We start from the raw sequence: 14,575 nt of genomic DNA, 5'->3' as shown, positions 1-14,575 counted from the left end.
ACCTCAGCTGCTGGCCCACCCCTCTTCATTACCATCGAGCCCATGCCTGTGTCCCTTTTATTTAACACTATTGAACACTCCCGCTCTGCCCCCTTACTCATCCTCTATCTATTTAACTATCTATCTATCTGTCTGGTTATCTATCTGGCTCTTTATTTGTCCTTTACATCCCATATGCACATCATTTGATTGTATAGAAAAACCTGATGGATTTGCCATCACTTAAAAGATTTCTTTTGTTTCCCATTAAAAGCGAAACAAGCATCTTATAGCAAGGTACTTATTTAGGCCTGCAAGTATCTGATTCACTAACAGACTTCAAATCCAGACTCAAAACTCCTCTGTTTAGACAAGCGTGCTCACTTCACCCAGAATTTCTTTTAATGTCTGTTTAAATGTCTGTTGTTTTAATTTGTTTTAATGCAATTTTTATCATGTGTAATGTAAGGCGACCTTGAGTGTCTAGAAAGGCGTCAAACAAATAAAATGTATTATTATTATTATCATTATTATTATTAGTAGTAGTATCCTCTCTCCCTTATATTAGGGGCAGAGGCACGAGAGGCCATTGCTTTCACTGAATAATGTCACGTTTAAGCAGTTTTAAAAGTATACATTTGTAAATATTTCATTTTGAAGCTGTCAGATTATTTTCAGCGAAGACACTTAAAGGTTGTGAAATTGTTGTGTGCACAAAACACCAGTATATTGTCTGTATATTCCTCCGTTCTTTTATGTGCATAAAGTTGCTTAAGCTGTCAGGATTACTGCAGCTTGACCTTTCTATCAGACTGATTATACAGTTGCTGGTTGTAAAAGTGTTGATAGGTTTGGCCAAGTGCATCTGTCAACCCCATCTAACTCATTCCCTGTTCCATCTCATCTGTTCAAACTATTTAACAAGCACAGTGAACTTTTCAGAACTTATTACAGACTAATGTGGCTGCGAAGAGGAGAGCACTGTTCTTCTCCATTGGGACACGGCAGGCAGGAAGGCAGTGATGTGCTCATGTGAGAATATTAACACCCAACTTGTTTGGAGACGCTCTTATCTAAATGAAATTGGAACAAGGACAGCGAAACATTCCTTTATATAATTTGCATTTGGAAAAAGGGACCCTAGGCTCATTATTTAAGAAAGTGTAAGCTCCTTTTGTGCCAAATCTCATTAAAGGCATCCCTAGCTCCTTTGTTTACTGCCTCTAATCGAGGCATTTATCTTTATTGTGTTGCGCCGATGTATGTTTGCTGAAATTAATACACATTTGAGCCTGGGCGAGGTATGGGTGTACCAGATGGATAATTGATTTTAAAGTGAATCAGAACTGTTGAGCCATAAAATAGGTACATTAGCATGCATATTAATAAGGCAAATAAGAGCACTAAAAGGCCACCACAAGGCTAGGCACAATTGCAGGCCCCATTTAGTAAAATGGAAGGAGAGGGAGCAAGTTATCTTCTGCCTTCTTTGTCTTTCATTATTCCCCCACTTTTCGCACTTACTAATATTTTCATTAGACAACGGATAAACTAGCATGCATTTCAAAGCGCTGTCACTTCACTTTGCCTCTCTCTCCTTTGATGCTCTGTACACATCTGGCTGTCGTTTCTGCATTTAGTAATGTGTAACCTGTTGTAAAGCAGCACATCAGAAAAGGAAAATGGTTTTTCCATCTCATAAAATGTTGAAATAAGTAAGAATGAGAAGCTGTGGTATCTAAGCCAACCATTTCAGTTGGGTATTTATTCTGTTTGACAGTAAGACAGCATCAAACACATAATATCCAATACTTTGCTGCCTGTGATAGCTTTTCATTGTATCGTATCACAGTTCTTTTCAGACCAAACAAACAATGAGGGGTTTTGTGAGAGCTATCCATCTGTAGCTTCCTAGTGATGACTTCTCATCATCAGATGATGAGAACTGTTATTTCTGGCATAGCCTCTGTCCTACTTCGCCCGTACCGGGTTAAGGTTCCCCTCAGCGCCTCTCTGAGTTGAAATTTCGTTTTGTCTGTGAGACAGGGTCTGGCTCAGGCATTTTCCCATTGGGTCAGGAATAAATTGAACTTTTTCATGGACAGCAAACACTGATTAGATATTTATGACCAAGGTCAACCTTTCTGATTCCAGCTGGCACGAGCTCTGAAGCATACAAAACAGCATATCGGCACACATGCTGGAACACGCACATAGGTTATGTGCACGCCCAAGAAAACGCATGCATGCAAAATATACTTTGATGCCTTCATGGTGCGGAGACATTCTTGCTACTGCATACCAAATATGTATTACTTCGGTAGTTTTAAAAGACATCCTCTGTACTTCCTCCAAACAAGGAGTGTGCGGCATTAGATGCATTGTTATATCAATTTCATTTGTAACTTAATAAGTTTTTAGTTTTGTGTGATTTAAATAAAAACAGAATTTAAGCTTTTTTTCATTTTCTTTCTTTCTGAATAGAATCAGCAAAATAAATGCTCCATTTGAAGTTGATGCAAGTAACATGCGTCAACTAAGATGCGGATGCCCAACCTCAAAATGCAAACCAAAAGCTCTGAGACCAGCGTTTGGGACTCAAAACATTCATGTTCCTGAGACAGGCTCATAGTAGACTGGGAAGGCATATTGTCATGGGGTTTGGTGTTCAACCGTTTTGGGGTTTGCAGTGCTTTTATTACATGATGGAAATAAACAGATTTAGCGAATCTGAATCACAATACTAAAATATTTTGTTCCCAAATATACAGCAAGGTAGTCTCTTCAAGCTCTTTAATCGGTTCAGTCCAAGTTTCTCCACAGACTCTCTGGTCTGAGTGGGTTAAAAGAATCAGTAGCTTTTGACAGCAGGGTTTGAGTTTGGAATGTCTACCTGCAGACCCACAGCTTTAGTGCAAATAGTAAATGGACTTGTACCTATATACCGCTTTTCCAGTCATACCAACCACTCAAAGCACTTTACACTACTTGTCACCTTTGGGGTTCAGTGTCTTGCCCAAGGACACTTCAGCATGTAGTCAGAAGAAGCCTGGAATTAATCTCCCAACTTTCCAGTTGAACGACAACTGCTTTTCCTCCTGAGCTCTTATAAATGTAAAGATTCATCATGTAAATACATCGTCTTTATCCTACTTGTAGATAGCAAACATGAAACAAGAACATTTCTGATATGTAGCTGAAACTTATTGCAGATATTTAAGAGATTTACCAAAGCTAGCTGTCATGGTTAACTCCTAGCGGAAAGAACCGCAGTTTAGTCCAGACTTATGTTTGACATAGGACAACAAATGAAGTTAATTATCTTTGCATTAATGCTGATGGTGCTCCAAAATTCAGGGATATACATTCAAGCTCAATAACTCACCCTTTTAGCCCCTCTCAAATATTATGTTCTGCTGTCTCAAAGCTCTTAGTTGCCTGTTCCACAGTCCTTGTTTCTCAATATGTTGTCCACAGCTGCTTTTGTCTGAAAACTGTCCAGCTAATTAAACGATGGGTCTGTAATTGGAATAAAGACCATGACTGCAGATGAACAATACATCTGCTACTCTTAAATATTTCAAATGTCTTGGGATCCTCTTCGGCCTCATTGTAATGCTGCATTCACCCAGAGAATAATAAACAAAAACATTGACTTTGGTTTACAGCTGACACTGTCACATCACATTTGCCACGGTAGCCAAGTTTTCTTACTCAGTGTCTGTAAAGCATTGATTGTATGAAATGTAAGCCTGGCTTAATGTAATCCTTGGCTTGTAGTTTGTTGAGGACACCTCAGCTCTTATTGGCCATAATGTCAATAAGAATGGACATATTCTGTATGTCGATTTATTATCAGCATCTTGTGGGATTGAAAAAATTACACAAAACAAATTCATGAACTGATAATGAAATAGTTCAACATTTTATCTCGTTTTATATTGATGTGGGTGTGATGTGCCTCCTCATGAGGCACTGGCCACACTTAAGAGAACCATAACTGGTAACAAAGACCAGTAATTTCCGAACCACTAAACAGTCAGTGCCTGAGATTACCATATGTCAACATAACTTCTCACCCACAACATAAACACGCAGTGTCGTTTTTTCAATGCTAAATATTTTACATAGTTCAGTAAAGATGCTTGAGAACTTACAGATAACAGAAGAGTAAAGGTGATTGTGACACTTAGAAATCAAGAGCAAAGGTATTCATGCTTTGCTTTCTAACCAGCTCCCAGTACCCAGCCCCACTAAAGATTTACATGAACATGCAGACTGTATAAATATCCAGAAAATATCCAGCTGATGAACCTCTCTCCGAGGCCCTTGTTGAGCTGCTATAAATGTGTTGGAATGAAATAAGTCGTATAATAGTTGAATGTTAAATCATCATATCTTCCTCACTTGAAAGAGGAATCTTTTACAGTATGTACTCTAGTTTTATAGTTGCAGTCATCATTCTTGTAACTTATAGAGATTTTACTGACTGAACCAATCATCAAGATCTCGGACAGCAACACTAAATAAAATCTTTTAGGTAAAGCAACAAAAGCAGCGAGAACAGGATCAGAAGTTGATGCCTTTGTGCCATCTAACCGTTGTCTGAAGGTGGTGCTTGTTAAGCTCTGCACATTAGGAATATTTTTCAGTTGACAATCCACCATTAACATTATGGGCTGTAAATACATGCTGCTTTTTTTATTAGGCTTGAAGAACAGAAATAAATCTCCTCTTGCTTGCTACCGCCCTATAAAACGTTATGCTTTATTATCGTAGGCTTGTATTTGATGTGAATGTTGAAGTTTTATCATCATTGGGTCACATGAGAGACATTAAAAGTAATCCCATCGAGATTTCTTTTCTCTTACAAGTGCATTTAGAAGCAGCTGTCTTACAACATATGATTTCATTTCAGTTCCCTATTTAACTCTCTTTTAATCTTTTGTCTTTTTTCAAGGTTACCCTAATATTGTGGCAACGTATGGCCGCGGATACACTGGATTCGCACCCAGCTACAGCTACCAGTTCCCTGGTGAGTTAAAGACTTTTTTAACATATCTTTTGCAGCTGATTTCTGCTTTGCTTTTTCAAGTTGCACAGTCGGACACACATGAAGAAACACACACACACACACACGCACACACATGCACTTCAATCCATACACATAAATCTTCATCAATATACATGCCGGTCAGCAAATAATCTGCCGGGTTATAAGTGCGCTACGTGGGGAGGTTTCTCAACCAGGGTTTGAAAGCTGACATATGGTGAAGTAAATTGCTTACTCTCTTTTATCCCGCACTCGAACACTACCATGACCAAACGTCTGAAATGGTGGAAGTTCTTCGTCCTTTGCAGCCCAATGTATGCAAATTCATCTGTGGAGAGGCGGAAAAAATAAGCAGTGCTTTGTGTAGGCAGATTCTTAAATGTGGTTCTTATAATGGAAAATAAAGTCATTTTCTGCATTAAAAGTGTTGAGTCGGGCACTTTGATGGAAGTCCAAATGGGAGGCATGCAGTCTGGAGGTGAGCAGCTGTACCTGGGTGCTGCATGACGGCCTGTGGCTCCGTGGTTCTTCACGTACACAGGCATCCTGTCAATTTCATGCTTTATTTAGGGACCTTACTCTTACTTTGTTTGCCATGCCAGACATCATTCCTTCCACTGATAAGACGGAATGGGAAATATCTGACAGAAGCTGGGATCTCTGTAATATGTTTGTGAAATAGATTCAGAAATAGTAAGACAGGGGTTCCAGCTGTGACCACCTGCAGATCTAGCATATGCTAGTTTCATACTTGACCCCAACATTAAGTGAGAGTAGATGCCCACTGTACTTGTCAATACAGGCTTACACTGGAAGTGCAAAAGTGCAGGTCTGTCTTTTGATAATGACCTTTGTGCTCTTCATATATCTTAGATGATAATTAAGATTTACCCATGTATTTATCAGCACTTTAAAATGAATAGAAACATCCAAATTTCTGAAATGGAACAGCAAAATGAAAGCGACTCATGTTTATTCTGTATTAATAGCTTCTAGTTAAACATGGATTTTTTAAATGTTGCCTATTTACAACTAATTAAGGGATATCACCTTCCCTGAGGAAGAATGTATGATCCTGTCCATGTTTAACTCAATTTAAAGAGTTTGATAAAGCTGTATGATTAAAACAGTTTCCTCAGGGCTCGCTCAACTCTTGACAGGTAATTGGAAATTTTAATGTATGAATCAAACTCCTTGACTAAATTAAATAACCCCAGGCCAGATATTGACTAGTGTCTTTCCTTAGGAAGATGTGGGAAGCATCCTCAATTTAAGATCAAAAGCTCTTTCTCACTGTACACAGCCTCACTGCAACACTCCTATAAATAAATGGAGCCGGGACAGAGCAGGCGAGATCCAAGAGGCATAAATTGTAGGCTGCCTTTCAAAGCTTTTTTACACCCAGTAAACCTCAGGGGTCCACTGTTAACAGGAAAAAAAGTGGTTAGGCAATTGTTCAATTGTCAAGATAAAACAGTGATAAAACATTGATCAGTGATGAAACACTGAATTAAGTACAAAAACTCAATAAAACCAACACAGAGAAAGAGAAATCAAAGTTGACATCTCTGCAGCTGAAACAGAGAACAAAACAGAACCCGAAACAAAGAAGAAAGATGCACAACCTGAGTAAAAGATGGCTTTAAGCTGTATTCAGTACAGCCAGCCAGACGGAGCAGACGCCAGCTCAGCAGCTTATAAACAGTCTGTGGAACTGCTGGTTCAATCCGTCATTGATCAGGAAATGTATTTGATATTGATTGCATGCAATATGTTTATGTTTGTATTTGTTAAGCATGAGTTGTTTACAAAACTTTGCCATCGTTGTACAAAAATTATTCAAATATAATGACCTTAAAGGCTTTTGCCTTTGATCTATATAGGAAATAGCGATCATTTGCCGTTCAGAGGGTTGGTGGTCACAATCCCCCTTGCTTCCCCAAACCCCATTTGTTCTATGGAAGGACTGTGCTCCAAGCTGCCTTAGTGAGTGAATGTGTATGATGAAGCCTGGTAGAATAAGAAGTGGTAGATGTGAGTATGTGTCCGACTTGAAATAAGCAAACCCAGAAAGGTGCTTTATAAGCACAATCTATTTACATTTAACCCATTGATTTTAATCAGATAGCTGTGTGTTTGAATGAACAAGTTATAAGGACAATAACCCTAAAAGGAAATTAATTAAGGAATTAAACTTAAGATTTAAAATCTAATTTTAGTGTGTTTTTTTTTGTTTTTTTTTTTGTCGTGATGGGCAAAAATAAACACCCATATATAAAAAAGTGAGAGCACATTACACATGGAAAACATGGAGCCATTAAAATTATATTCACAAATTACTCAAAGGCATCCGACCTGTGAAGTTATGGCAGCAGTCATCGAAATAGGACTATAAATGATTTAGCATCATATTGGCAGGATGTTTACAAATGGGTTTGAGAGAGAATATCTTTGTAAATAGGTTGGCAAATACAAGATAAAGCAGATCATCCCACCCAGGAATGTAATATCCAGGGGTGACTAAGAGTTTGAAGGTTTGTGACAAACCTGAATGCTCCATGGTAGACTGTATCCAGGGCTTGCTGGCGTTTAGAAGAAGCATGCATATTAATGAAATCACCATAATCCAGAACAAACATTAAACTGGCAGCTGCAAGACATTTTGTGGCCTCAAAAGAAAGAAAAGACTTGATTCTAAAGGGGAAAAAAATCCAATGTTATCAGTAATAAGAGTGGTATCAGAACAAATATCCAGGTGCATAACTATGCAATGATGAGATCACATTTAGACTTATTTTATAACACATGAGAAGATGGCAAACTGTTGACTTTTCACTTGAAATTGTGATTTTTCAGCACATAGGGAGTCATTTTTAATTGCATTATTTGGGTCTTCTGTAAAGTTATAACTAGAGATGCACCAATCCAGCTTTTTCAGTGCTGATTCTGATACCAGTACCTGAGCTTTAGGTATCTGCCCATACCCGATATTATTCAATACTTCGGACTAAATGTTTTTCCACTACCCAGACTCACTTACATGACATCTCCACAGATGTGTGATAGACACATTACATTTTTTCTGACTACAAAGAGAAATAATCAAGTGGTTAGCCAAATAATGGCTGCAGAGTTTGAAGCTTAAAGAATGCATAAAAGGTTTAGCAAACATCTTATGAGGCAGTCTTGTTGCATACAATTCAGTTTAATTAAAAAGACTGAAAATAAACATCTATCTATATATCTATCTATCTATCTATCTATCTATCTATCTATCTATCTTGTTGCAAAGAAGTCATTCTGGTTGCTACAGCTAAAAATAGAGACATAGACGTAAACTATAGTAACCTCTATGCATGTTACGTTTGCACCACATTCTGTAGCTTTTACTGAATTAATTTATCTTTAAAAAGAAAAGGAGGAAAGACTTCGATTAAGATAATTTCTCTGATTTTATGCTGTTTTTAAATTCACATCTCACTTTTACATGCAGTCTTGCAAATTACACACTGTTTACCTTGTGACTGCATAATTTGAGCATAATGTGTGAACTTCACTTTGATTTACACTTAATTTCTGACACATCACTGTCTGCAGCTTGAGTAATAACAATCAAAAGAGCAGCGCTATTTACGATTACTTTTGAATTACAAATAGTAAGGGGCTGCAGTAAATTATGAGCTTCCTAAGATAAAGTCTTTTTGTGTTTTTCTGTTAATCAGCAACATTTGTTGATGGATGTAAAAAAAAATGTCTTGTTTATCTTTCTTTTTTTTTTTTTTTTTTTTTAAAAAGCTATTTCCACTGCTTTTTGGCAAGTTTGTTGCTAGTGCTAGTGTTATGTTGAGACATAATGACTTACCATCATGCCAAAACTTTATGAGTTTGCATTTGTGCTGATACAGGGCTTAAATGAAAAGCATTAGTAGCGTCAATATGAAACGCAGGGTGAGGGGACTGGTGTATAAGCATACATACCATGCACTGTGAATGTATTTTGTACATAAAATAAAATAGATATATATATACGTAAACATCCTTACATGTGTGAGATGGCAAGCTCAGACTTGTGCTGAGGCTGTCTTTAACTTAAATCGACTTTAGTCCCCCACATTTAACTCATCTCGTTGCTATCACCTGATGTTTTTAGTATCCAACTGCTGAGATTGAAGACTTTCTTAAGTTATAGTTTTTTAGACTCTTAAACAGCCTCGCTTGGAATTGAGTGTTTGCTTTTCCCATGAATTCTTTGCATACACCCGTAGCATGCTTCCACAAAAATGTAAATATTTGCATAATTCAAGCTAATGTCTAAAAATGTGAATGTGTTAGTTGACAACACACAAAACCTAACACAATGAATGTCAGCAGGCTCATTAATAAACAGACTTTTAATCAGAGGTTCATTCCCCTCCTGTGTGTTGGATCTGAGAATGTGCACCATGAATGTTAACTGAGAGACTGTGCGGTTTGCACTTTGACTGAACCAGCACCTGAACAGCTGCTGCACTCTCCTAATAATCAGCTGGATCCAGTCATAAATATGCTGTCATACAGTAACATTTCAAGCTCCGCGGTAACGCAGATAGCTTTGGAGTTTTGTGAGAGTGGTTAATATCTGAATACTGTGATCGGTATCAGTGCGTGCATGCCAGTCAACTACTTTGACTCAGTTTTTAGCCTTTAAACCCACACATAGCTGTCACAGAGCAGTACTCATAGACACTATGATGACATCCATCAAGTATTTGAGGAGCTGTTTTGAATACCGGATTTTGATATTAGCCTGTTGCTGCCTGGATGTTTTAAAAACAAGGCGGCAGAGCTGTTTGTTGATACGCAAATCTTGATTCTATAGAAATTAAAGATCTGATAGCTTCCTAATCATTAAAATGTTTTCTATTGACTGCCAGAAATTTTTTCAGTTCCTTTAACTAATGTGTGCCAATATATTTACAAAAAATGTATTGATGTAACTATTTTATGGTAGAAGATTTAAATAGAAGCCTGTCGGTGGTAAAAATGTTTGCAGACAGTATCTAGAGATTGTCAGTGACATTTGCTCTCAGATCACCTGGTTATAACTTATATAAGTTCTTATAGAAAGTGAATTCCAAACTGAAGTATTAATCAGCTCCCTGGTTGTTGTCAATATAACATAACATGAAACCATTTTAAACTGGCATAACTGTATGAATCAATAATGCATCCATAAAAATCCTGCAGCTCAATTTTCTACCCATACAAGAAAAAGAAATTTTTGTTATTTATAGGCATCATTCACAAAAGCTTCATCAGTGGCTTACTTAGGACTGCCGCTGAGAATTGTCCATGCTACTCTAAAGAAAATATAAACTGAGCCTTTGCTGTGAATAGTGTTGAACATCCTGGATGGCAGCAGGCGCCAGAATTAAAGCATGAAAATGAAGTTTACCACAGTCATTCTAAGCCTTACTTAAATAATCAGACTTCAGAGCTAACTTTTATTTGACTACAAAAAGCAAGCCAAAAGTCAAATTGTCACTGAATTAAAATGACGTACAAAAGGCTTTCACTCCCACTCTACCAGAGATTAAAGAGTGCTCTATTCCACAGTTGTTACTCAGTTAAAAGCAGTTGGACGATGATGAATTTCAGATGGCTTGAAAATGGCAGAAAATGCTGCAGTGTGGATTAAAATCTTCTCTTGTTGAATAGTAAAGGTGAAAGGTGCATGCATGCATCTTTTGTTTTAAAAAGTACAAGAACAAGCCAGTCTTCGTTTTACTCCAAATATATCTCCATCTATGTTTTTTTTTTTTTTTTTCATCTCAGAAGAGATTACAAAGTGCATCATGATTACCTGTGGCGATCTAACTTACAGTAGGAAAATGATTATGTTGTAACAGTAGGATGCCATTTTTTTCCAGTTTAGAAGCAGAAATCGCAGCTGTGAGTATAGTTGAAAACAGAAAGCAGGAGCTGACAAGGCATGAGGGACATTACTGTATATTGTTCTCATTTTTATGCAACAGCCTTATTAGCATTATCCTGCTGATAAATGCACCACTGTATTATTCTGCTTGTGGCACCCAAGGGAACATCCCCGAAGATGTGCTACATTTCAACCAGGTGTCTGGTTTGGAGGATTTCACTTGATTAAGGGATTTGAAGTCACATTTATTGTAATATACTGTTTAAGCACAGCTACAGTACATTGAACTGCTGTTTGCTTGTCTTAGATTACTCTAGACTAAGACAGGATACAGTAAAAGATCCTCGTGTGTACTGTGCATAATAAAAATGCAAATGCCAGATAGGAAGTGGTTTAGCAATAAGTGCAAGTTAAGCATATGCACTGTAGTTTATGTACAGTGTCTTTTCTGCCAGCAGTGGCAGCAAATAAAGCAGGAGAAATATGAGGAGGTTTAAGAATGGTCACATGCTCTATTGTGACTATGCTGTGTGCATGAATAAGAAGCTTGTCTGAGGAAAATGTAATTAAAAAAAGAAAATTCTGTGTGCATATGTGCATTATGCATGTGAATAAGCTGTAGGAGTGAACATGAAAAGGAGGGATACACCCATCATACATTCATATTGCACTTTCTATTGTTAAGCAGTCTTGTATCAGTTCCTTTTATTCCACGCACACGAGAGCACAACTGAATGCGCACACACAGACGTGTTGTGTTCATATAAAGACAGCAATTCAGGGGCTGAATATGGAGGGAAGAGGCAGAGAGACTTTACCGGGAGCTTTTTCTTCACCCTCCCATCTTCCTGTGCGACTCTCTGCCTCCATGGCCGTGCCCTCAGAGCCTCCCCTGGCATAAATGACCATTATGGCTCCATTAAGGCTGCTGCTAGGAGGTCATTATGCTACACTGAAAAAACCAGAGATGAAGATGTTAGTGGGGTCCCATCAGGGCAGAAGCACAGACGGAGTGAGTGAAAGACAAAACAGTAAGTCATTCAGCGACTTCAGATGTCTTGACAGACAAACAACAATTTAAATCCAGTGAGTCAGCCTGTTATGAAGTAAAAGAACATCAGTGGAGATAATTAGGGAGGAGAAGGGGCACAGTAAGAGCAGCAAGGGTGTAATGTGAACAGAGCTGTGGGTAATTCTGGGTTACCAGTTACCTTAGCACTGAAACTATCCAAGAAAATATTGCTTGTTGCGTTTCAACCTCATAGCTCCTGATACTAACCAGTATTTGTTGTTGGTTTGTTGTAGTCGATGGTTTGGTCTTTTGTCTTGTCTTGTTGTCTCATCTCATTCTTCTCATCTTTGTCAACCTCATTCCTGAGCAGATGGGTGATATAGCACCTTAGTACCCTCCTTCCCTCTGTGATCAGTGTCTCCATCTCCATCAACCTGGCTATGCTGGAGACAGAACGGCGCACTCCATCTCACCCAACTGACAGAAAACATCATTTCAAAAGCCTTAAAACAGAGTGAAGTTGATTTGTCTTTCTAGGTGAAAGTAAACAGATTTCTGCCCAGTAGGTGGTTGTAGACTCCAGACTTGTCTCTGGTACCATACTCTTCTATACACTGGTGCTATTACAATGGGAGGCTTTTAGGTGCCCTGGGTTGCTATGAGACTGTACCATGTACCATGTAGTTTTTTTAACCCCTTCTTCCTGAAGAAATTGATATATTTATTTCAAAATTTTACACAGAAAAACAAACAAGGTTAAGTTCCTCTGCAGGGGAATAAAAATAGAAACAAGATACATGTCTGACCATAGTGACAGAAGTGTGCTCCATACAGCTGTAAATAATAGTGATAAGAAAGCTACTGACCTGTGGCCTTCCTCTCTCTATAGGAGAATCATACAAAGGTACAAGTAGCGGCTTCCCTCTCAGCAGGTGGCAAAGATGGAAGAGGAAATGCTGACCTGTGCAATTGAGATGATGGCGGCTACCTCTGAGGGGTGAATGCCCCTATAAACTGGAGCAGAGCCAACAGAGCATATAATAAATGCACCAGAGGTCACGCTCGGGCATTGGCCTGAAATACCAGCTAGCCTCCTGGAGTTTAGCAACTGTCTGCTGCTAGGAGATAGAAAAATACTGAGATGGATGATATTCTAGTGTAAAGCTGTGAATCTTTTGAAGTACATTTAGGAGTCGAGGAGTGAGAAGGTAAGGTGGCTTTTTGGTGATATAGCTGCATCCTGTGTATCCCAAAGATCAGTTAGGTTTTAGTGGATTTTGGTAATCTCTTTGCTTTGTGTTTTTTGTCTTATCTTAAACCGAATTTCTATGCCTCATACAGATTTTTTTAGCCGCGTGCTGAAAGAGAAAGTCAAGTGTATCAGCTGGAGCTGGAAGTGTAATAGTCATTTTAATATTCAACATAGAGAGCCAGTTTTTAAATGCAGATGTTTTGTAAACTTTCTGTCCAATAAGACTCCTTTTGTCAGCTATAGTTAATTACTTTCTGTGTGGATGATAATGTAGGCTGGGACTTCATCATCCCCAGATCTAAGATGCTCTAAGTTTATAGACATCTTATTCTTTCCATTCACTGCACAGCTTGGTTACGGCAGCATAGCAGGTGGAAAGAATCACTGGCCTGAGGCTGATGTGGGTCTTGTGTCATGGCTGCATGCAACATTGTCCTCTATAAGAAAGATCCCACTGTTTGTGTCTTTATGGCACTCATGAGACGTCAGCACATGCAGCTTTCTATCAGTAGAACAGGTTTCTATTGATCTCAAGTTGCACAGCAGATTGTTCCCCAGATCTTGTGACCATTTCTCTGCAAGCTGGGTGAGCTGTGACCCCAGCAAGTGGTCCCACAGGCCAGAGTGAGTGCTACAGGGCTGGAAGCAGATGGCCCTCCTGATGCCACACTGACTCACAGATTGGCTTTAATTGCCAAGGCTGATCATTAGCCCAATGTGTCTGTGGAGGCCTGGCTACTCCATGAGACGCAGGCCTTAAAATAGGGCCTGACGATGAGCATTGTGATGTCACACACTTGAATGACCATGTGCAACGCGTCCTACTCCCACACACTCGGACATACACACAGCCTGACACAATCGAAGGCTCTTCAAGGTTCCATGTGAAGGAAAAGGAGATGGCAGGACTACCAGGGACCTCTCTCTGCTCTCCTGTCTGCTCCTCTGACTCACTGTCTCCATCGCAATGCTGCCTGCACACACACACATCACACATTGAGAACTCTCTGAGCTCCCTGGGCCACGACTCCATTCCCAGTGACAGCAGTGAGTGTTCTGCTGTGACGTCAGTGGACAGCACTGTATGTCATGGCCTGTCTACTTCTGTGTGCAGTCATTAATCCGCAGTGCTTCTACATCAGCTTTGTTCTCCATTAACTACTCTCTGTTTTCTGTACTTGTGCTTTTCTGTCAGAGGTAGACATTACTGGATGGATTCAACCTGTCCTTCAGCACTTTATCGGACTATCACTGCTTTTGTTTATGTTTTTTTTTTTTTTTGCAATGCTGTTTTAACCTTTTCTGTGTAAAAGAAAAATGTACCGATGCAGAGACGGCATGCTTACATCCAGACAGATCACAGGT

At 38.9% G+C, this 14,575-nt stretch overlaps 1 protein-coding gene across 4 annotated transcripts in view; it reads left to right on the top strand.

The window, feature by feature from the left end:
* The window catches only part of msi2b (musashi RNA-binding protein 2b), a 248,250-nt gene that overhangs the window by 199,924 nt on the left and 33,751 nt on the right, over window positions 1-14,575 (top strand). For all 4 annotated transcript variants that reach the window (XM_079247851.1, XM_079247850.1, XM_079247849.1 and 1 more), the window contains exon 10: window positions 4,940-5,014. In XM_079247851.1, the coding sequence (XP_079103977.1) occupies window positions 4,940-5,014 (75 nt within the window). The remainder of the gene's footprint in view (window positions 1-4,939; window positions 5,015-14,575) is intronic.

This window comes from Telmatherina bonti, assembly GCF_933228915.1.
Source record: "Telmatherina bonti genome assembly, chromosome: 10".
In the NCBI taxonomy this organism is placed as follows: domain Eukaryota; kingdom Metazoa; phylum Chordata; class Actinopteri; order Atheriniformes; family Telmatherinidae; genus Telmatherina; species Telmatherina bonti.
This window is presented reverse-complemented; position numbering and strand designations above follow the sequence as displayed.